General features: G+C 40.5%; 1 protein-coding gene across 4 annotated transcripts in view; it reads right to left on the bottom strand.

Annotated features, from left to right (window-relative positions):
* The window catches only part of USP24 (ubiquitin specific peptidase 24), a 134,430-nt gene that overhangs the window by 26,884 nt on the left and 83,202 nt on the right, over nucleotides 1–24,344 (bottom strand). For all 4 annotated transcript variants that reach the window (XM_064589068.1, XM_064589067.1, XM_045897608.3 and 1 more), the window contains exons 36-53: nucleotides 24,089–24,244; nucleotides 21,578–21,648; nucleotides 20,759–20,919; nucleotides 17,419–17,480; nucleotides 15,387–15,578; nucleotides 14,253–14,370; nucleotides 11,794–11,938; nucleotides 8,895–9,014; nucleotides 7,858–7,983; nucleotides 7,160–7,258; nucleotides 6,191–6,273; nucleotides 5,207–5,348; nucleotides 4,874–4,993; nucleotides 4,321–4,541; nucleotides 3,599–3,723; nucleotides 1,941–2,082; nucleotides 1,340–1,490; nucleotides 262–357 (exon numbers count right to left, since the gene is read on the bottom strand). In XM_064589068.1, coding sequence (XP_064445138.1) covers nucleotides 262–357; nucleotides 1,340–1,490; nucleotides 1,941–2,082; nucleotides 3,599–3,723; nucleotides 4,321–4,541; nucleotides 4,874–4,993; nucleotides 5,207–5,348; nucleotides 6,191–6,273; nucleotides 7,160–7,258; nucleotides 7,858–7,983; nucleotides 8,895–9,014; nucleotides 11,794–11,938; nucleotides 14,253–14,370; nucleotides 15,387–15,578; nucleotides 17,419–17,480; nucleotides 20,759–20,919; nucleotides 21,578–21,648; nucleotides 24,089–24,244 — 2,330 coding nt within the window. The remainder of the gene's footprint in view (nucleotides 1–261; nucleotides 358–1,339; nucleotides 1,491–1,940; nucleotides 2,083–3,598; nucleotides 3,724–4,320; nucleotides 4,542–4,873; nucleotides 4,994–5,206; nucleotides 5,349–6,190; nucleotides 6,274–7,159; nucleotides 7,259–7,857; nucleotides 7,984–8,894; nucleotides 9,015–11,793; nucleotides 11,939–14,252; nucleotides 14,371–15,386; nucleotides 15,579–17,418; nucleotides 17,481–20,758; nucleotides 20,920–21,577; nucleotides 21,649–24,088; nucleotides 24,245–24,344) is intronic.

The raw sequence follows: 24,344 nt of genomic DNA, 5'->3' as shown, positions 1-24,344 counted from the left end.
TTCTTAGATTCTTTATAAAACTGAAAAGCACTTGAAAATGCCAATATGTTGAAACCCACGCCCATTTACAATCTGCAGGACACGTTCTGAGCACTGCCTATATTTTACTATCACCCAGGAAGTGACACATTTGTGCAAACGTTCCGGGCATCTAATCTGAGTGCTAACAGCTGAGGGGGAGGATAAGTCACTGAACGCTTGAGCTGACAGTTAACTATGCTCCTTTCTTAGTCCTCTACTAACAAGCCAACTAGTACTTACAGCATTCAATGATGCTAAAGACAAAACAAAACTGAAATAATCACTACTGTACACATCTCTATTCTTCATAAACTTGAGGTTTTCATCTCTCACCATCTACAAAAGAAAATTAGTAATTATTTTTAAGAAACAGGGCAAAATATTCAGTATATGGAAGACATTTTTGACGATACATTAGGTAAAAAAGGATTTTATATTAGGTTAGAAGGGTTCACAAGAACCCTTCTGAGCTTTGATATTTTAAAAAAGGAGAGAGGAAAATCTTCCTTTCAAATATAAGAAGCTGAAAGAAGGTGAATTATTCTTCATCAAACCAAACTCTTGGGATATTTAGGAAAACCACCATGTGAAGGACAAGTGAATTCAAACCCACTATTTTGGGTTGAGGGACAAACAGAGCTTTCCCAAGTACAACTAACTTGATGCTTTCCTTGTATTGGAGAGCTTAATTCTTTCTCTCTAAACAAAACACCCCATATTTTTCTTAAATTCTCTGGTTCTGGCTACTCAGCTTTTGATTATTTAGTGTTACAAAGCCTGGACTGGATAGTTGGACAGTTCTGAATTTAAATCCTAGCTCTGTGACACTGGCAGGTCACTTCTCCTTTTCTGAGCTCAGTTTTTCCATCTTAAAAAATGGGAGTAAAAGCTGCTACTCCACAAGAGTGTTTTAAGAATTAAGGATTTATTTAAAGCACGTAGCAGAGTAGATATTCAATAACTGATGGTCATCACTGTGACATTAGTTTTACCCAAAGGTACGACCCTTATTTTCCCTCTGCAGACGTTAATTTCAGCAGTGTGTGTCTTTAGTGCCCCCGCCCTCCCACTTGTCTATCTGTGGCACCCCCTGGTCACACAGCAGGCCGGCGATAGTGCCGGCCACCTCCAGTCTGTGGAGGTGACCTGTGACTCTGTGACCTGTGTAAGAGACTTGTGAGACAAGGTGGTTAGGCTGAGGCACTCGAGATCCAACCAAGTCCATGAGGAGGCCAGCGGGAATATTTCTGGACCTATGAGGTAGATTTTGATTTTTGTCTGAATTTTCTCCCTTAGAATTTTTTTATATGGTTCTTACCTGGTATATTCGAACAGGCATTTTCTCCACAAATAGTCCTTTCTTCTCGCCTTTTTTAACCAGCTTGGTTAGAATAGAGAGCCGGTCATTGTTAGGCCTGTGGGGCCGGGGAGAGGACTGAGGAGAAATCTCTGGTGAAGACGGCGCGGACCTAAGGACAGAATCAGAAAACTGGCTGGTATAAAGCTGACAGACTTACGGAACTAGACTTGACAATAAACTGCATCCTTTCCAGATCCAATATAGGAAAATGCAATTTCACAGACAACAGGACCTTAAAAAAAAAAACAACACTGACAGTGGCTGGCTGATTGCTACGCTTTGGACATAAGTGTACTCAATAAACGCCGAGACTAGGAAAAATGGCAATTCTAGAATGAAAGAATTTATATGCATGTTTCTAAATACAAAATAACTTCTTGCTAAGGAAATAATAAAAGGGTGGCAATAAGAAAAGGGATAGAGGGATTTACTTATTTTCTTTTTTCAATTTCTCTCTAGCTTGTTTAACGAATTACCTTTAAATGCCAAACAGTGCACTCAAGATTACAATGACCACCTGCTGAAACGGCACAGTGAATTATGTAGAGGAGAAACTCACAGAGAGAGATCCTCAGCTTCCTGCCGGACGACGCTGACCCGACTTTTCTTTGGTAATACTGGGGAGTTTTGATCAGAGACCCTTTGGTAGAAGAGCATATAGGCATTCCAGTATCTTCGGCGTACGTCAGTATAGGGGTTCGCTTTATAACAAAACAGGAAGAAATCTTTGTAAATAAAAAGCTTTCTTGTCTTGACTATCTAAAATAAAGGACCTATAAATCCAGCAAGTACTTAGAAAATTTAAATGCAAAGTGTAAGTAGAATGTGTGTCTTTTCACTAGTAATACTGCTTAGAATCACTTGAAACGTGATACAGAGGAACAGGAAGGAAGCTGTATGGTAATGGGGTAAAGACGGTAAATATTCTTAGGCAAGTCTAAATTTAATCAAAAGGCAAATAACATTTAAAAAATAAGTTCTGTGGCATAGGATGGGATTATAACTGGCCTCACTTAACCATTTCTGCATAGAACAGCCAAATCTAGGTAAATTTTGGCAATGATACTATCTTTAACCATTAAAGGTTATTATTATTAGACACAGGACTACCATGGTATGGCATTATTTAATACAGGTAGAATTTTTTTTAATTTTAATTTTTTTTAAAGATTTTATTTATTTGTCAGAGAGAGAGAGAGAACACAAGTAGGGGGACCTGCAGGCAGAGGGAGAAGGAGGCTCCCTGCTGAGCAAGGAACCTGATGCAGGACTTGATCCCAGGACCTTGGGATCAAGACCTGAAGCGAAGATAGATGCCTAACCTTAGAGCCACCCAGGCGTCCCTTTAATTTTAATTTTTAATTGAAGTATAGTTGACATATACTACTAGTTTCAGGTGTACAACACAGTGACTTGACAATTACATATATTATGAAATGTTCCCTATGATAAGTGTTGTTACCATCTGTTGCCATACAACCTTATTACAGTATTATTGACCATATCCCCTATGCTTACTTTCCATCCTGAGACTTACTTATTTTCTAACTAGAAGTCTTTACCTCTTAATTCCCTTCACCTATTTCTCCTGTTCCCCTCTGACCCGAACACAGAAATTTTTAAATGCCCCTAGAATACTACAAAATCAGTTTCAGAAATGCTAAGGTGTCTATAAAATGTCTTCCCACCCCCCCCACCCCCGAAATAGCAAATTCTCATTGGATTCTCTGATGTCCCTTTCCTCATACTCTTTCTTCTTGGGGTGGTGGCTGGGGAGGGAAAGGCTGTTTTGCCATACTGCATAATAAATATGGTTTTAAAACCCACATGTGAGAGATGTCTTCTCTAATTAATTGTGCCTCATGTAAGTGAAAAGGAAATTTGAGAATTTTAGTGGGCAACTACTTCTTCTGAAATGATTTTTAAGGATGAAATTCCGTGTTAATTAGCTTCTCTCTGGCATTCGTTTCTTCCTCTTAACTTACTCCATCACCTGTCCCCCCGAGGGTTGCTGCAAGAAATTAGTTTTAAAACATTTGTAAGCAACTCAAACATTTTCTCTCACGCTATCAAGGAGTCTGTGGATCTATATGGCTAGAACAGTGATATGTAAAAATAAAATTACATTTTATGTAAAGAATACTACTTCCAATTTGGTAGAAAACCGTAAGTTAAAAAAATAAAACTAATGGGAAATATCCATTTGTAAATACTTACTTTGATCATAAACTTTTGGTCTATATTCTCCTCCAAAGCATTCATACTCCAGGGTCTCATCATTTAGGTCAAATTCTTCTATGACTGTGTCGTTAAACTTGTACCACTTTCCTTTTCCACAGCCCCTGGAGCCCACAGAGGAACAAACGTTATAAAATTAAAACGTGACATTCCCCTCCCAGCCTTTATCTCTATGCATTGTCTACACATAGAGCAGATGATTACCATTTGAAAATACTCAAGAAAAAAACAAATGTCTAAAACAACTTTTCAAACTGAAGAGGTAAACAGTTACACTACATTTTAAAAATCCAACATGAAATATGACCAAACAGCAATGCAGAAGTTTCTTTGTACTATGCTCATAAACATGGATGATAAGAATAGGGCAGGGGGGGCACAGGAGGGACAGAGGAGGGCAGGGGGAGTGGAGGAGGGACAGAGGAGGGCAGGGGGAATGGAGGAGAGATACAGGAGGGCAAGGGGGATGGAGGAGAGATACAGGAGGGCAAGGGGAATGGAGGAGAGATACAGGAGGGCAGGGGGAATGGAGGAGAGATGCAGGAGGGCAGAGGGAACGGAGAAAGGACAGAGGAGGGTAGGGGGAGTGAAGGAAAGACACAGGAGGGCAGGGGGAGTGGAGGAGGGACAGAGGAGGGCAGGGGGAGTGGAGGCAGGACTACTGGAAGGCAGGGGGAGGGAGTGGCATGAGAACGTCTTACCGCCTGTCCTTAATGAAGGAATAGTAGTGACCCGCGTGTGCCTGTCCACTGTGGACAATGACACCGACAAGTTCATAGTTTTCAGTGAGGGCAACTTTTTTCCGTGGGGATCCTCCACCTCCCTGGTCCATAGTTCGCCCATTTTCACCAACTTCCGAAGACGAATCTTGGCGAGCCATTCCTGAAACTGTGTAAGGCTCCATGTTTAGCATCCAGGGAAACTATTTAAAAGCAAAAAGACCACATTAGTGTTGATGTGTAACATAGACAGTGATACCCTATTAAGTAAGATTCAAGTAAGAGGGATGTTTTCCTAATTCTAGCTAGGCCCGCCTCATCACTATCGCCAGGATGACTTCTAGACAGGAGGGCGGTTCACAGATCTGCCTGTCTACCGGCAGCAGCTGCTTAAGACAAAGGGCTGTGTACACCTCCGAATGCAGACCACAGCCTTTCACGGTGGAGACAGAAGTTAGACATGTAAAAAGTAAACAGCAGAAAAGAAAGTGAGGTCATGGTGGTAAGATATTTCAGGGGGAAAAAAACAAGTTACCCTTATCTGTTCATCGTATTTAATGGAGCGTCCACTCTCCCAGTCAAATCCAAATCTCATGAGGTGAATTACCAAGACGCTAGGTAAAGACTTGATGCAGGTCCTTTTCACGGTTATTCTCTAAAGAAAAGCAAAACCCAATTATCTCCGTGGAGGAAATAAAACAGCAAAATCATACAAAAGTCAGAGATTTCCATGGGCCTCTCCTGCCCATGTAAAAACAGGTAACGACACAATTTAATGGGACAACAATAGGAACTTAATATTGCCCTTACATAAAACACAAACGAATAACAAATTAATCTTGTTTTCTAAAAAAAGCAAATGTAATACCTTTTCTTTACACTTTTCACAGTAATATGCATTACTTCCCTCTAAAACTTCTCCTCTAACAAACTGGTCCAAAGAAATTTCCAAGCTCTGACAAGAAGTAACTCCAAGATTGAGAGCCATGAAAGCTTCCTCACGCTCATATCTGATTAGGAAATCACAGGAAAGACACAATCAAATAGTGGCATTTAAAGGTCTTGAAACTACCACAATACCAGAGACTATACATAGAACTACATTCATAATCAGTGAAATTAACCCATGCCGTCCCTCAGCCTTTTAAAAGTACACTGCCAAATAAAAATACCAGTTTTTGATAATCAAATTCCTTAAAATTATGAATTTCAGCGAAGAAATTTTAGAAATGGAAACCAGAGAAACTTAATTCAATAAACATTTATAGGTCCACTGAGAGAGAGATCTGCAAATCTCTCAACAATGCAAAATTTACGACATACTAGAAGCATCATTTAAAAAGGATGATGATCACGTGCAGTACTACAATTGGCAATTTCCATGTTTTCACCTTAATCCTGAAGCTTTTTTCTACTGCAAAAATATTTCTTCCAAGTTTGATATCTGTATCAGGATAACCTGGAGAATACATACTTTTCTGTTTGAGGATTTATGACTTCTTATGGAAATCCATGTATTTATGGATTAAACTTACAGTACTCTTAAAGCTCTGCCTTAAATACATGAGTGGGAAAGCTTCTGCTTGCATCATGATTTACGTAATACTAAGCATGGTGATGCTCATGAATCTGAATATTCTAGAACTTGGCTAAACTCAAATATATCAATAAATTGTTACAGTAACTTAAGAAATAAAAATACTATTAAAAAAAAGAATAGCTGAGATTTTTATATACTGTCACTTTAGTCAAGTTAACATATGGATGAAAATTAACAAAGTACTACCAATTAAGAGGGAAAAAAACAAAAATGAAGATCATCAGTGTTGATGTCCGTGGTATCTTCACTAACCTGTGAGGACAGTCTTTACAGATCTTCTGATCAGAGTAGATGCCCTGGAAAGTATTCTTAAAAATCTGGTCTCTCCCCATTTTCTGTTGGAATAAAGGGTCAGACTTTTAGTTGATGCCCCTAGAATTTACAGGTTGCTTATGTAGAATTTTATTTAGACCTAAGCTAAAGCGCAGATTTCAACTTAACAGCTAAAATACAGGGAGTCATGGTGGTGGTTTAAGCTGGGATCGAATGGGACGATTAGAACCCACTGGCCCCACTGTTAGAACAGCCTGAGCTGTCGGCGAAGGAAGAGGAGAGGGGCCAACCACAGCTGGTGACAAGAACGGCACTCTCAGTGACGACTCCGAATCCTTCCCCCTGTGCCCGCAATGACTACCATGTTAGGAGCAACTCTCCACAATCTTTTCTTCTTTCTTGTGGATAAAATGCTACACATTCCTAAGTGATGTGAAAAAGGAAATGACTAACTTGGGCCTCCTGAGAAGACGAGGGGCAGATACTTCAGTGAGGGAGGTGCCCTGTAACTAGGAGGCAGTGCCATTCGGGAAGCCTGTCACACATCATGCTGGGTGGGGGCAGGAAGCTTTGGGCCCACACATCCCCACAGACAACTTTGTGATCTGGCCCTGTGGCAGAGGCGGACTGCCAAGCACAGGCCGTCGGGTCCCTGGAGAGGGCAGCACGCCCGAGGCCAGACTACCTCGGTGCGCCCACAGTGGTTACTCTGGAGCACAGGTTAAGAGCTCCATACTTCATCAAGTGTTGAATGAATCAAGAAAAGGAGAGGCCTAGTTTCTGTGTCTGTTTTGATGTTCAAATGCCACCAGAAGAAATGAATTACAGTTGTGGTATTAAAGATGACCAGATTCTGATTGATCGGTTTCATAGTAATCCCAATCCTGCCACACTGCTCTCGTATTACAGAGTTTGAGGGAGTCAGAGGGAAAGTGACTTTTTTCCTACCTTGAGATATTCGTCCATCTGATCAATAAGACTAGTGAAGAATTCATATGCATCCTGCTGTTCTCTCACATAAAGTTCTTTGTTCCACATCTTGAAAATCTATGCAACAAGAATTAAAGCAAAGTTAGCAATTTCTAAATACAGTAGAACACAAATGTGAAAGAGCACTTAAATGCTTCTAAAAACCAAGTTCTATTAGGACAGCAGACATTTTTACTGAAGTGAGATGAGCGTCTGTTTAGCTATCTAGGCTTGTTCCTGGCCCCCCTGTGGTGTGTAATCATCACAAGTCTGTGAGACTATACAAGGCGGGATCTGAGGCCATGGAACAGAGTTTCTGTCTTAGAACTATCCAAACTATGGGGGAAAATACAAGATACCCCTTCTATGAAAAAGAGTAATGTTCCTTATTTAGAGCATTAGTGAAATTGGAATAATATGAATACATATTCCAAAGAGCCAAAATAAGAATCATGAGAAATACTCAAAATCATTAAGATCAGTAGATCCCTAAAAATACTAGTCTCAATATTCTAATCATTTGAAATCAAACATCAACCTTAAGAAGAATGGTACAGCCCATTCTTCTGTAGGTTCTTGGCAATGGGATTAGTCTAGAGTCAACAAAGACAGAAACAATTACCACTACATCCAAGCATCTAACATCTTGAAATCTAAAGAGTTAATGGGTGAAATACCTTCCAGAAGTTCTCAGGTACATAATACTGCAGCTTGCTTTCCATCAGATGCCCAAAGAGAGACTGCACCTGGTAGAACACGCTGTCATCTGGATTGTCCGTGTCATCATCCACTGAAAGTAACGACTAAACAGAAACGAGATGTCATGAGCTGGAAAGAGTTCACTGCTGCACAGGGAACGCGGACAGACGTACGTGTACTGCCTACACTGCTTTTACAATGCTATGTACGTGTGGATGTGGCTACAGCTCTGAGTAGATGTTTAGCTTCAGTTCTTCCTAGCTGGTGGGATCATGAACAAGTCATTTCTTTGAGGCTCTGTTTGATTATAAAAACTGGAGCCAGTGAAAGCAGTATCACTACGACAGATAAACGTGGCATGATACACAGAGAATATTCTCAAAACCACTGACTGCTATATCACAAGCTTCTAGTTAATAGGCTGACCCGTGAACATGGGTTTGAACCACACAGGTCCACTTACACATGGATTTTTTTGGATACAGAACAGTATTGTAAATGTATTTTCTAGCTTATTTTATCTTAAGAGTAGACTATATAATACATATAACACACAAAATATGAGTTAATTGTCCAGTCAACAGTAGACTGTCAGTAGTTAAGTTTTGGGGGAGTCAAAAGTTACATGCAAATTTTTGATCGCACTGGGGGAGCTGGGGGTAAGCGCTCCTAACTCCTGTGCTGTTCAAGGGTAAACTGAACTATTATAAAGCACTGATGAAAGACCTGAAATTTTTCTAAAATACAAAAAACATTAGTAATTTTATGGAATAGAATTTGAGAGTAACTTCGTTCAAATCCCACTTGGTCAAGTCTCTCTGTCAAATAGGCAGTATATTCCTTCAGCAGATTTATAAAAACATCACCATGAATATGCTGTCTCACATATTTCAGAAGCTACTAAAAAATCCCTAGTTATGTCTAGTTTTAGTAAAACCTAAATGCAATCTGGGACAATTTTCAGGCCGGGTACACATTCTCTCTCACACCAAACAGGAAAGAAGAAGGAAATCACCTCAGGGAGCCCAGGTTGCATATACAGCTGCTGGAAGACTGCATTCATGTAACATGTAGCGCCGCCATTCCTCAGCCCCACAAACCCTGAACTGGACCTGCTATCCACAGGTGGAAGGTACTAGAAAAGAGAGGAGTAGAAACAGTAGAGAGAGAATTAGTGTATCTGCCACCAGCACATTTCCACCATGGCTGTCTGAGATGTCTGAGAGGAAAAAGAGATAAACTCATAGATTTATCAATCCAGTGGGTGAGGAGTCAGGCTAACAAAACCTACGTTCTTGAAGTACCTCTGCAGATGCTAATACAAACAAAAAATACTACTATCTCAATGTTCCTTTTCCATTCATAAACTACCTAACACATTGTGTTTGTTTATCCATTTGGTAGTAATGCATTCCGTCACTTGATTATCATTCAACAAATATTTACGAAGAAGCTACTTATGTGCCAGGCACTGTGCGAGGGATACAAGAGATATATGTGGTCCCTTATCCTAAGTTGCTCACAATCTAGTAGAGTACACAGACATCAATCAAGTAAATATATGTACTTACAAACTGACGTAGTACTCCGCAAGAAAGAAATAGAGTTCTATGAAGTATTTACTATGAAGAATCCTGACCAGTCTGGATGGTCAAGAAGGTTCATATTCCTTCCCTTCCTTTTTAAAGAAGTAACATTCTTCTATCGAATAACTTCTAATAAGCATACAATTAAATAAATACTCTTGCATTGCACGTAAGGATTTTTTTTTTTTTTAAGATTTTATTTATTTATTTGAGACAGAGAGAATGAGAGACAAGAGAGCATGAGAGGGAGGGTCAGAGGGAGAAGCAGACTCCCCGCCGAGCAGGGAGCCCGATGCAGGACTCAATCCGGGGACTCCAGGATCATGACCTGAGCCGAAGGCAGTCGCTTAACCAACTGAGCCACCCAGGCGCCCCGCCCCCTTTAAAGATGTTTTGTACTAACACAGATCCTGTTACAGTGCTTTTCTGGTTAGAAGTAATCTAGAAAAGGCATCTTGGATAAAGTTGAACATGACACTTCTCCAAGTGGAAAAGGATATTGAAAGGACACACTCTGAAATGCTATTGCAGCAGAATCTTGGTTCTAAGGCCATGCCCAGAATCACCTAATCTGCATAAATCAAGTACCTGCATCCATGTAAAAACCAACTGACAAAAGCTTATAGATCTTTTGCACCTCAAGGAATTGCTAAATATGACATACTTTCCACTAACATTTGACATACATGTAGAGCATGGTGATTTCTAAGATCTGATCAACACTGTAATTTATTTGTAGCCTAAAGCACAGATTTTTAAAAAGTTACAAAATAAGAAAAACTAGTTCACAGTAGTGCTAAAAAATAAGTACTTATATGAGGCAAATACTTTTTTCATTATGCTGATACAATCCCCGACTTAAGAAAAAAATAAAATTTCCACTTAAATCTATTAAATAGGGCACCTGGGTGGCTCAGTTGGTTAAGCATTTGCCTTCGGCTCAGGTCATGATCCTGGTGTCTCAGGATCGAGTCCTGCATTGGGCTCCCTGCTCAGCGGGGAGTCTGCTTCTCCCTCTGGCCCTCCCCCTACTCATGCTCTCTCACTCTCTCTCAAATAAATAAAATCTTTAAAAAAATAAATCTATTAAATAAATAATGTAAAACTAAAGCATATGTTATAAACTAAACATTTTGATACCAAAACAGTTTCCAATTTACACACTCACATTTCATTTTGCAAGTGCTATTTTCTCTATCTGGCACCCCCTTCCTTTCCTGCCTAACCTGTATGCTACATAGTACTCAGCTCAGGTGTCCAAAGGGATAAGCCTGACTCTGCAATGTTTGTGGAGAATGTGATGGCAGCTCTAAAAGTGTCCTCCCACTCCTCCTCGTCTGGTACTCCAGTGCGCCTGCAACGTGTTTCCCTCCTGCAGATCTCAGTGAATACTAAACTGTTGCATGGTTCCAGAGCCTTGTCCCATATCCTTCTCATTGCTGGAATGACCTTCCCACCTTGCTTCAATTGGCTTGTGAGACATTAGGCTCTATTTTTTTTTTTTTTTTAAGATTTATTTATTTATTTTAGGGAGAAGAGCATGAGTGGGAGAGGGAGGGGGAGAGATGGGGGGGGAGAAACAGACTCCTCGCTGAGTGGGAAGCCGGAAGGTGGGGCTCGATCTCATGACCTTACAATCAAAACCTGAGCCAAAATCAAGAGTCAGGTGCTTAATTAACCGACTGAACCACCCAGGCGTCCCGAGCTCTACTTTCAATTCCATCTTTTCTAAGACGCCTTCTAAGATAGCATCTGGTGGTGAAGTGCCCCTCTGTTGGCTGGGCATTCAGGACATGACCTGTATCTTATACGTTATCACGTTATATTGAAATTATCTGCCTATGGGTCTATCTCCTCTGTTATACACTGCCTTTCTTGAGGGCTGGAATCCTATATTCATTTGTGAGTTCCAAAAGCCTAACACACCTATTCGTGCCTAGTAAACTCAATAAATCTTAGCTGACTGTAACTGAATGTAGACCGTACTGTGACAGAGCCAGCGTCTGAGTCAGTATCTCCAGGGCCCGGTGCTGTACCGCCCACAGCTACTCAACACATGGGCTGAAATGCTACTTCTTACTGAGAGTGATTATCACCTGACTTGAACATGTCTCCTCCGTAATTAATAAAAAGGGTATCACTGAGTAATATACTATTACAATGGTAATAAAGTAACTTTGTAGTTTATAGGTGATTACAGTATGTGAACACAATAAGCAAACGAATAATACTGACTTTCTTTGTGATTAGGATAAGGCAAACACAGGCTTTAAAACTGTATGTTTAACTGACCATTCCAAAAAAACTACAAAGGTCTAGAAAACTTACATCAAACTCCTTGGTGAGAGCAGGGTCGGGTTGATGATGCATAGAAAGCAGTTCTTTCGTGATAATTTGCAGATTTGAAGGTGAGCTATCAGCCAACATCACCAGGACTTCATAGGCTGCCAATCGGCTATTCACTGTACTACACCTAAAACAAAAGATGCAAGTCAATTCCAACAGTGAATAATCTACTTAAATTGCTCATTAAACTAAATCAACATTTGAAATGAAAATATTAGAGCTGCAGTTCCTCAAACAGGGTTAATCAGGTCTGATGGCAGAGCTCTAGGAATCCTGGGGGAAGTGTTTACTTAAAGGAAGATGCCATGAATACACGAAGGATGATTAAGGTTGAGAGCTAAATATCTTCTTGGCCTGATAAAGTAGCAAAATCTCTTACTTAGGACTGTAGAGTACTTTTATCTAAGGTTTGGATCAGCAAAAATGGAGGACAGAGAGTCTGAAAATTTTACCAAAGACAATATGAGAATAACTAGCTCTCAAAGTTGGTAGCAAGAAAGATTTTTGTAGGTCTCACCCTGAAATTCAAATATCTAAATGGCAGAAAAAGAAAGCTATACCAATCAGAATAAATGCCCATAAATGTTTTATATGTGCCTGGAGATAAAAAAAAACTTCACGGACAGGAATCAGCTTCATTTTGCTAAGAAAATGGAGACAGAAATATGTGGTATGCTAAAGTAATTAGTTTAAAATGACGATAAAAGGTAACTAGCAAGCATTCTGCAGGAAACCAAAGGCTTCTGATATTGCTCACCTTTAGCAGAGATCATTTTGGGGATGGACAGTAATTTCTCACTGTCATCTATACCAACCTTGCATTACCGAGAAGATCACAAGTTAGGAAGGATACACAGAAAAGAGGACATCCAACTTCTGAGAGAAACATGTATGGAGTACAGTGTGGGAGATGTGCTCATGGGGTGGGAATGGGGGCTGTGGGCCTGGCTCTTAGATCAGCACTGCGCCACGCCCTGAGGACAATGGCCAGGAGCTGGCACTGACCTTTGCTCTTATTTGGACTTCTGGATTGCAAAGGACAGGTAAAGAAGGAATGGGAGGTGCCATACACACAGGGTAAACATGAAGTTCTTTCGTTAATGTTAATAAGAATAAGCATTACTTGTGAAAATACTTCTGTGTACTGTAAATCTCTTTCTGGCTTTAGGGTTTAGGTAGGAAAGGGCTGGGAGCCACTGTGATAAATGAACATCACTCAAAAACAAAATGCCGCCTTTTCTAATTAAGGCACAGTGTATGATTTAAAAAACCCAACTCCTTGCTGATGGAGGTATTACTTTTAATAAATAAAAGGAAAAGGATTCATGAATAAAAATTTCAGTAAAACTACTGAAGAACCACTGAACTCTACCTCTGAAACTAATAATACTCTATGTTAATTAATTGAATTTAAATTAAAAAAAAGAAAAATAAATAAAAACCAAAGAAACATAAAAAAAAAAAAAGAAACTACTGATGATTTATTTTCTCCATTCACTGAAAACTGAAATACTCCTGAATTTCTACTGCTTTAATAAAAGATACCCATTGAGCTAGCACCAGATCTTTCAGAACAAGACTGGGGCACGGGTGAGGATGACAGTCACAGCCTGAGAGACACCCCAAGAGTTCTAATGAAGGTTTATTACCTGAAACAGACTTTGCTAATAAGAAAGCTCTACAGAGAGAAATACTCACACGATAAGATACAGCTTAAGATTCCATGAAATACTGCTTATTATGCCTTGCCCATTCCAATAACCACTAAAATTATATGGGAATGTTTTTCACTGGTTAAATACCAAACCCCAGTTCCTTTGAGATTATTCAATTAACTCTGGTTTTCCTAAGAACAAAGTAAGGTGGATTCAGAGCAAGTAAAGATGGCAGCATGAAGCAGCCTCCTCTATCTCCAGGAGCACCCAAGTAGGGTCAACATTATAAAAAGATCTTTCAAATTTCTACCCATAAAAATGAATACAATATTTGACTCTAAAATTACCACCATAATAAGTAACTAGCAGTTTTAATTATCAGGACACAGGTGATATACAGCAAATCACACAGTTCATGCACTAAAGCACCTACCCTTTCCTCCTAGAAGAAATTCTTGAGATTCTGAGCCTATTTACTTTTACCTTGGATGTAATTCTTACCACCTCAGTTTCTCTTGGAATTTGCTACCAAGTTAACCACATAATTTATTACTGATTCTTCCAATTTGATGATAAGAATGATTCCAACATACTTGCTCAGCACTTACTATGTGCCAGGCAGGCTTTATCCTAAGCCCCTTTACATGCATTTCTTTATATAGTGGATAATATAACTAAACACACTCACGAGATGGACGACAAACTCCAAGTTAAGAAAATCTTTCTGGACTAAAGTTCCGAATTAGAATTTTTACCAAAACTGAACACAACGTGCATTTTCCATACTTTGGATGAAAGTCCTGTTGACTGATGGCGGCACTGCCAGCTGGAGAATGACTATTTAAAATAATTCTAGAAGCTCGGAAAAGGAAGTCATCTAACAATGGTTTAATGAGTGATGAACCTGGAATAGAGCATAATATTCAGGTTGAGGAGGAACACATTTTAATTCAAAGATCCTGTTTTTGTACGTTCATATCAGAGCAGCAGAAGCACCCAAGGCCACCCGATGGCAGGGCATTCAATTTAATTTGATGCTTATTTTGTGAGCGCTTATGTAACACACGGCAAAGCTCTGTGGGGCAGAGGGGTGGGGATGGGTGGGAGGGTCAGGGGACAGGGAACAAAGAGAGACAAGCAAGGGTACCTTCCTCTATGAGCTGACAGCGGAGTGAAAGAAGCCATGCTTTCACTTTAGAAACACAAATGCCAAGAACACCGCAAGGCAGAACGGTCTGAGTGAATAGTTTCTTCTTACTCTGGGCGCAGTGGTCGGTGGGGGTTGGGGGGTGGGGTGGGGACACAGAAGGGTTTCTGAAACTTCTAAAATCTCACCTTCTTTGGGTAAAATGATGTGCCCTTTTCACCCTGGTTTAGAATCACTCTTTTCTATGTATCCCCAGTAGCCAAGAAGATTTTTATAGAGCTTAGTTTGTGTGATAAAGGTGGTAATTAATGTTTGATTTATTTTCTGAATATAATTTATAATACTGAATATGCCCTTACAAATTCTATGTGTACCTCAGGACACTCATATGTACCCCACTATGCAGGGGATGGTGGTTGGGGGCTGCCTCCTAGATGAGAATTACCCTTACAAGAAGTGAGACATACAACAGATATTTTATATAGTACAAAACAGCAAAAGGAGAAAACGCTACTTGGAATTTTTACTTGATGTTAAGAAGTTACGTGATCCGTTTTGAATGCTATAAAACTGTCTACATGGTTTAATGATGCAGGTAAAACAAACCTTGAGTTTGTCAGCCACTAAAATTCCAGATAATCTCGTATTACCTGAAGGGTCAATTTTCTATGGAAAACTGAGCAACTATCCTATTTTCCTAATTACACACAATACCATGGCAATAACTAAGAAGTGAGGTAATCTATCATGTGGTAAGATGAAGCAATAATTACCAAGCATTTCCTTTTCTGCCCCGCAGAGTGAAAGAAGGGTCTTAATGAGCCGTAAGTGTCCTGCCAATAAGATGTTGTCTGCTTCACTGGTCTCACATTCAGCGGTGCGATTAGGTTCAAAGTTATCCAGCCAAGTAATCTCATCTTCGAGCATAGTTGCTGGGCTGATTCTTAACTGCTCCATTTCTGAAGCTAAGAAGGAAAAAAGAAATCCATTTCGAAGAAAGAAGGACTTCCTTCCATGGAGTCCAAATCCTGAATTACAGTAGGCAAAGTCCAGTCCCAACTTTCCGTTTCGCCGATCTGAGAAAGCGGTCACTAACAAACAGGGGGCCTGAGCTGCTGCCCCAAGGACTGTGACAGCACATGCGCACTCACTTCTTCCCCACCCACTCTCTGTCCTAAACCAAACGTGTAGTGAGGGCCCCTCTGTGCAGGTCAGGGAGGGGACAATCTTGTTCCGAAGAAGCTCCTGGTCGGGGAGGGGGTATCAGCAGGTGTCCTAGAAGAGGCAAGGACGAAGGTACGAGGAGAGCCAAGGCTCCCGCAATGTCACCTAGGCCAAGAGAATCCTGCAAAGGAGGAGGAGGTCCACAGCACAGTGTTTCCAGACAGTGTGCCAAACCCCGGAGAATCACTCTGCTCTGCTGTAGTAAGTTCTCTTGCTTTCCTCTAAACAAGGAGTAAAGCAAGATTCTGCCCCGAAGATGAGACTGGGGAGGAGAGGAAGAGTGACCGTGCTCTCCTTCCACGGCACTACAGCCATGAGCAGTAAGGTCCCACAGGATGAGGTGAACAGGGATACCTCAGGGTCAGTTGGAGTGGGACCAGCACTGGGCACTGTGGGTCGTCGGCTAACACCTACGCTGCAGGGTGCAGGGTATGAAGCCTAGCATAGGTACTGGCATAGACAAAATACTCTCCAAATGGCAAATACTGCTTGTCTCAAGACAGCCCCACCCTGCGCTCAACATCCCAACAAGGGACCCTGGATCCCTCGTTATTCAGTGACACAGGGAAGGCCTACATGAAAAGCTCGTTCATGACTTCTGAAGTTGTATGTGTCAGCCAACTCATGGTTCCAGTCCTCGAGCAGCAAAGCAGAGCACGCTCTCCAAGTCCAAGCCAGAGAGCAAACCTTGCTGGCTACTGCCCAGCCTTCACCAGAAGCCTGGCTGAAAAACGTGCACGCAAAAAGATCTGTTTCTTTTGAGAAATCATTCAGTTTTCTTCTAGGGTATTGGAAACAGCCAACATACGCTGTTTCCTGTTTACCTCTGTCTGCCAGCAACCTCCCGACCAAATTCTGACTGTGTGGAGCTTTACAGCCCGCATACAGGCAAGGTATTTCTGTTTGACCTCCTGGCCTTGACATTCTTTTCCAATCAGTATTTCCAATGAATACTTTGTCCATCCTGATTTTTATTTACTTCATGGATATTTCCTGGAAGCTGAAGCGAATCTTTTTACGTAGAGAGTGGGGAATAAACTAACAAGCTCTTGATGTGAACAACTAAAATTTACACAGAGTATCCCAACATACCTTTGCATTATATATGAGTAAGTACAGATGATCAAAATCTAAATGCTCTAACACTAAAATTTCTAACAATATTTCAGTCACCTAACACTGAATAATTAACTGACTTCTGTTATTATCAACATAACTCAACAGTGAGTCCCTCTTTCCTTCAATGATTGACCTTTAAAATGGTCAGAATTCACTATACTAGAGAGAAAGATTCTTCCTAATAGTTCTGTATCAGTGTATTAAAATGTGCCTTTGACAATTTTTAAAATCAACAAATCTTCTCAACACATTAATGGTTGGGTATATGCTAGGAGAAGGGAGAACTGGTATATGGGTTTATGTGCAATTTTCAAGAAAATAAAATTCAATTTCAAATAGTAATTATAATCTCATTTATATCGAAGATACATTAAATCAGATTTAGAAATGTCCATTTGGCTTTCTTTTCTACTCTTCCCTCTCCCCTCCCCCCACACGAATCAAAGTTAGACATTTACTTACTCGTCAGATCATCTAATAATTGGCACCTTAGATCAAAATACTCCATACACTGAGATAACAGTCTAAAAAACAGATAAGAAAAAAAAAAAAGATAAGATTTCAAGTATTAAAAAAGGCTGATTTTAAAATAAAAAACATTTTCCTTGTAAGAACAGGTTCATAAAACAGTTGAACAATGGAATTTTCCTAAGCATAAAAGAACTACTTAATTTATATTAATTCACCTTCACAGTATCTTAGCAACAAGCACACTAATGATTCTGCTAATACAGATACACTATAGAAGTAATAGCGTAAAGAGAGGAAACTTACTAAATCTCCCATTTTGTAATGATGTACAGGCTGACTGCATACATCATGCACTAGATTACACTCATTCATTCAAATATCAACCGATATTCACTAAGCACCTACTATATGCTTGGAACTATTCTAGAGGAACAGCTGACAAAAGAGACAGACAACAAATTAAAAAAATACATGTGTTAACTGGTGATACTAAGAAGAAAAATAAAGTGGAGTAAGAGAAGAGAAAGGTAAATTCTTTTACCTAGGATGATCAGTGAAGCTTTTCTGCAATTATAGTAGTGAAGAGCACAAGCTTTAAAGTCAAGCGACTTTGGTTTTATTCCTGGTTCCACCACTTACAATTGGGTGTCTAGGGCCAATTTCTTTGGTTTCTAATTTCTAAAATGCTTGTTAAGAGTGTTAGAAATAAACACACATGCATACACATGCACATCCATAAAAGGCTCAAGAATATACTAATAAGAAGAACAGATAATGAAAAAAGAAAAAGGATAATGAACCAAGAATTATGATTGTTAAGGAGATAATTAAACTGTCAAACTCATTTGTCCTTTGTGAGGATTAAATGATAAATATATGCAACGGATTTAGCATGCTATATGGCAAAGAGTCAGACCACAGTAATGCCAGTATTGTCATTACTAGTATGGAACAATTTTCAAATTACAAAAACACATTAACTAAAGATTTAATTTTATGTGAAGTTAAATGTTCTACATCCAAGAGATTCTTTGAGAATGTTAAAAACTCATCCAATGCTTTCTTTCCTGAGTTTCGAGAAATTTAATATCAAATCAAACTCTTAACATTTAGTTATATTAGATAATTTGAGTCTTACAAAAAGTATTAAGTGCAATATCTTACTTCTTAAAAAATGCTCACACAAAAGTACAATTATCTCTGTGCAGATGACGTGATCCTGTATATGGAAAACCCCAGAGTCCACACAAAATAATTTAGAACTCATCAGCAAATACAGCAAAGTTGCAAGATACAAAACTGACACACGAAAATCAGTTTTGCTCCCATACACTTAAAAACAATATGAAAAAGTAAGAAAACAATTCCATTTACAATAGCATCAATAAGAGTAAAGTACTTGGGCATCCACTTAATGAAGGAAGCAAAAGACTCAAGACTTGTGTAGTGAGAAGGACAAACAACGCTGAAAGAATCCTAAAATACCACAACTAGAGCAACAAAGCCGTGTGGTGCTGGTGTGAAGACACACAGATCGATGGAACAGAATGAAGAGCCAATCAATCAATCAATCAATCAGCAAGCAAGCAAAAGATTTTTCGTCAGAGCTGTCAAAACCCTTCAAAGGTGAAAAAGGTGCTGGGACAACTGGATTACCCACATGGAAAAGAATGATGCTGGACCCTTACTTCCGTGAGGCACACATAAAACTTAACTCGAATGGATCAAACACATAAATCTAAGAGTGAAAACTATAAAAACCTTAGAAGAAAATATAGGGGGAAAACTTCATGACATTGGATTTGGCAATGATTTCTTAAGATATGAAGCCAAGAGCACAGGCAACTAAAGAAAGAACAGAAAAGGAAGTATTTCTCCGTCTTAATTAGAAATGAAAAACACGACATGGATGAACCTGGAAAGAGCAGAATGGGGGGATGGAGAAGGAATGGGGAGCTACTGTTTAGTGGGTACAGGGTTTCAGTCTGAGATGAAAAAATTCTGGAAATGGGTAGTGGGGACAGTCGCCCAACAATGTGTATTGGGTATGTACTTAATGTCACTGGTCTCTACACCTAAAAATGAGTAAAATGATAGATTTTATGTACATTTTGCTGCAGTAGAAAAGAAATTCTAGCAAATCTAAAAATTAAAAAACCACCTACATTTATTTTTGACCTGTCTCTTCATGTTCTTTGCCCATTTTTCAATTTGGTTGTTGGGTCATTTGTTAGTGATTTCTAACAGCTTCTTATATATATTATCAAAATGAGTTTCTTGTCTGTCTTATGTTACAAATCTATTCGGCCAGTTTGTGAACTGACTTTTGACTTTATGGTATTCTTTTTCCACACAGAGTATTTTAATTTTTATGGAGTTGAATTTATCTTTTATTTCACAACTTAATGGATCCAGAGTTTCAGTTTAGGATGATGAGAAAGTCCTGGAGGTGGATGGTGGACATGGTTGCACAATAATGAGAATATACTTAATGCCCCTGAACTTATGCTTAAATGCTTACATATGCTTAAACAGACCAAGTTTGGATACAAACTTAGGGGTTTGGATACTTATCCAAACGTAGGGGGTTGGAGTAGCTCTAACATTTCTTCCCTTTCAGAGCTCTAATTTGTAAAGCATACACACAAGGAAAGTAGATACTGATTTCACACATCTTGGTGGTACCTTATAAGCCCTTTGGCCAAGGGTTCCCTGGTAAAGCTAAGTTGGAGAAAGTGGAGGTCGGTGTGGGATCTCCTCCCTCCCATCCTGGACCTAACCGGGGCAGCCTTGCATACAGGCTAGCCCACAGGGATACAGCAGGGTGGGCAGAATGAACTTACCCAAGCCATTCCATCAGCCTGGCCCACAGCTTCCCTCCATGCCCAGAGACGTGTAAAACCAAGGGAGAAAGCTAGAAGGACACCCCAGCTATATCTAGATATGAGTCAGAAAGTATGCTGATCTGAGAGAGTGACAAATGCAAGGACATGAACAGTATGATCCTCATAAAGTGATGGGGCTCCCATTAATTTCAGTCTTTCACCACCCAGGTGAGCTCCTCTTTCTCTTGGGGGTGGTGGACCAGGTCAGGTGGAGGTGGGAGTTCGAAGTGATTCAAGGGTAAGGAAGCCTGGTAGTGTTTCCTCTAACCCTCCTGTCCTTAATGGGGATATAAGAACTGGAAAACCCTCTTTCAGGACACAGATGTTACAGGAGGAAAGGAGAAATTCTTCGGTCATCTCAGTAATGCACCATGGACTTCAGGGGAGCAGCACGCAAATCATTATTCTCTTTTGGTATAATGTGACCTTTAATCTTGATTCCGTACCTCTGATTGACTCCTCTCATAATACTAGTTGGGGACCAGAGAGGTAGCTGAGCCGTGAGAATCACACCTAGGAGAAACTGGTTTGGCTTCTGTACATCTGGGTGAGCTGAAGTATCTGTCTGACTAAGAGTGTACAGCTGATCACAGGCAGCACGGCGAATCTGAAATTACATCATTAGTGGCGAAGGACATACATCAACCAACACTTAGAGACTGCTTACAAAGTAATTTTCCTCTGAAGTCCACACTCTGAGGGATGCTATAAGGGTGTGAATGTTTTAATCACTAATGGTAACGTTTACACTGAATAAACTAGGGCTGATTAAAAACAAGCGTGGTCGGAGAACTGATCCTCAAATTATTCTATTCTACTCAAAAGTTTTATAATTTAATATAACTGAAAATAAAAAACTCTTCAAGTATTTCAAAGTTAATTTTCAAGGTCATATAAGAAAAATCAGAATTATAAAATCTAGTGGGAGTTCATGACTTAAAGTTGGTCTTTTTTGACTTTCACCAACATGTTGACACTGAACGTCAGCTGCAGGTGCTCAACACCAGCTGTAACGTTCTGTTTGTTGTAAACAAACACAAAGTAGTCTTAGCACTAATCTCTGAACTTTTGGTGGAATACGGAATAGAAAGGAGGGCAGAGCGTCCAAATGGTCACTTGGTCACTTTGCTTTCAGAGCCCTTTGTAGGACTCCCAAGAGGACTAGACGCCATGCCTTCTGTCCTGCACGCAGTGTCACAGGTATGCAGAGGGCCGTGGACAAAGAGGACCGAGGGGATGTTTTATGTAATGTAAAGAATCCTTACCTCAGCACTTGGCGATCCAAGCAGAATATCAATGATAAAATCAGCAACACAGGGCAAGTTATAGAAAGATGCTAATGATAAAAATAAGGAGAATTGGGGGCGGGGGGGGGGACCAAGTTAGGAAACGCATTTTCAAAATTTTCAAAAATTCTGAATACTTTCTTAAGCTTAACTATAGCAGAAATTCATCTCTTTTTCTACCTGAAATTGAATTTAGTACTTTCTACAACTGCCTCCACATCTTTGAGTTTCCCCCACGAGAATCTAAGGTGCCCAGGCGCAGGACCATGTCTTGGTCACCCCCGTGCCTCCACATTTTAGCACAGTGCCTTGTACACACCAGTTATAGAACAGTATGTCTTGGGCGCCTGGGTGGCTCAGTTGGTTAAGTGACTGCCTTCGGCTCAGGTCATGATCCTAGAGTCCCGGGATCGAGTCCCACATCGGGCTCCCTGCTCAGCTGGGGGTCTGCTTCACCCTCTGCCCTCTTCCCTCTTGTGCTCTCTGTCTCTCATTCTCTCTCTCTCAAATAAATAAATAAAATCTTTAAAAAAAAAAAAAAGAACAGTATGTCTTGCCTTGATAAACTATCAATACTCTACAACAAAGTACAAATGATAAAAAAAGCTTGAAGGGAAGTTGACTTGAAAATATCTCTAAAATTAAACAATTACAAGAAAATTAAACTATGAGTATGGCATCTGTTCAAGAGCATTTTGTAATGACTCGTACTTCTTACATATGTCTTCAAAAGCATTCTTGCTCAAAGCAAATAATCTTGGACACTACATTACTGTTCTACAAATGTCCAACTTTTTCTAGATTTACTTTATCTTATGAGTTTGGATATTATACGAAACACGTAACAGTCATCAATCTTATGTAACAGGTGGTCTGAATCAGTGATAACACGTAAGGGTCATCAATCTTATGTAACAGGTGGTCTGAATCAGTGATAACAGGGAAGAACAGGGCTTCGATGCATTGGTACAATTTTTAGAAGGGGAACTGTTAAGACTTCATTCCTGCATGAATATTTATTGAGGGCCTACTACACACGCAGTATCTGGGTGTGAGAGATTCAGTAGGGAACAAAATGGACAAAAGTCTCTGTCTTTATGGAGCTTACAATCTAGGTGGGGAGGGATGATGACAATAAATATGGTAAGTAAATAAACTATATACTATGCTATAAGATAGTAAGTGATAGAGAAGAAACAAGGTAAGGGGTTTAGGTAGTGCTGGGAAGATGGGAGGGTTGTGGTCAGAGAATGTCTAAGAGATGAGATTAAGCACACCTGTATGAAATGAGGCAGAGAGGGCCATGTGGGAAAGATGGGGAAGAACATACCAGGAAGAGGGAACAGCCAGTGCAAGGGCCCTGAGGCAGGAATGTGCCTGGAGTGTTGGGGAACAGCCAGGGAGGCCAAAGCATAGCGAGGGAGGGGGAGAGCAGGAGAAGGTGAAGACACAGAGGTGTCAAAGGGGTGGACTCTGTATGGCCTTAGTAAAGATTTGGCTTTTACTCAGTGGCAACTGAGAAGCTGCTGCCGGGTTTTAAACAGAGGAGTGCTACAACCTGACTGACATTTCAGAAGGTCCACTCTGGTTACTGTGTGGAGAATAAATTGCAAGGATAGAAGCAGGGAGATCCGTCAGGGCGCTCCTGCTATAATCCAAGCGAGGGATGATGCCAGAGCAGAGGCGGGTAACAGTGGTGGTACTAGAGGGCAGAATCTGACATGGTTGGAAGGAGAATGTGCTGACAGAAGGGGGTGTGAGAAAGGAATCAAGGAGGACTCAAGGATTTTGGCCAGAGCAACTGAAAGAATGAAACCGCTATTACTTAAGCTGAGAAAACTGCGTGATTCAGTCCAGCTAAGGAGCTCGGCTGTGGACCCGTCAAGCCTGGGAAGACTACCTGAGAGCCAAGTGGAGGGGTCAGGGCAGTGGTCTAGGCTGTAGTTTCACATTCAGACACTAGGAGGAATCTGGGGCTGTGATGGTGGATGAGATCACGGGGAGAAGGGGTGTAGACAGAGAAGAGACAGTGACCAAGGGCTGGGCCCTGGGGGGGGTTCTAATGTTAACGTGTGATTAATAACAGCCCCAGTTTGCCAAACCCCACAAATGAGGACAAGTCTGAAGTTTCGTAACTTTGAATGCTAGAGTCATCATCAGTTTAGGGATTGATACAGAATTCTAATTCTGCAGTTTATGACCTGTAAATTTGGGTTGTCTTCATTCCCCAACTAGAGAGTAAGCTCCTAGAGAACAGACATCCTTCCTGTTTAATACCTAACTGGGGAACCTTGTATACAGAAGGTGCTCAATAAATACTTGTTTAGAATTTAGCCATTCTAAGCACTATTCTTACGGAGCCCACCTGCCCGCTTTCCCCCTTTTCATTTCTATTAGCACGACCTTCTCTACGAGGGAACGTACATAATTCCCAATAGAAACCTGGCATTTCCCTAAAAGAGATGAAGGGCAAACAAGCCTCCTGCCTACCCAGTTGCTGGCTCCGCAGCTGCAGGCATGTAACAAGCAGAGACAGGGCCTCCCCGGCAATCAGCGAGTCTTTGGTGGACACAGACTGTTGTCGCACGCAGATGCCCGCATGCAGGGCTGCCGGGTCCCCTTCACTCCCAGAGCTGCAATTGCTTCCTGGGAACAGGCAAGCAGAAGGTTACTGCGGACCCCACAGGACCCTCACGGTATCATAACATCCTTTTAATGTGCTCCAGAATCCTCAAGTGAAATTAAA

The sequence above is a fragment of the Mirounga angustirostris genome, unplaced genomic scaffold, assembly GCF_029215605.1.
Source record: "Mirounga angustirostris isolate CCGP_5_RB_7025 unplaced genomic scaffold, mMirAng1.0.hap1 SCAF_4, whole genome shotgun sequence".
NCBI classification, from domain to species: Eukaryota; Metazoa; Chordata; class Mammalia; order Carnivora; family Phocidae; genus Mirounga; species Mirounga angustirostris.
This window is presented reverse-complemented; position numbering and strand designations above follow the sequence as displayed.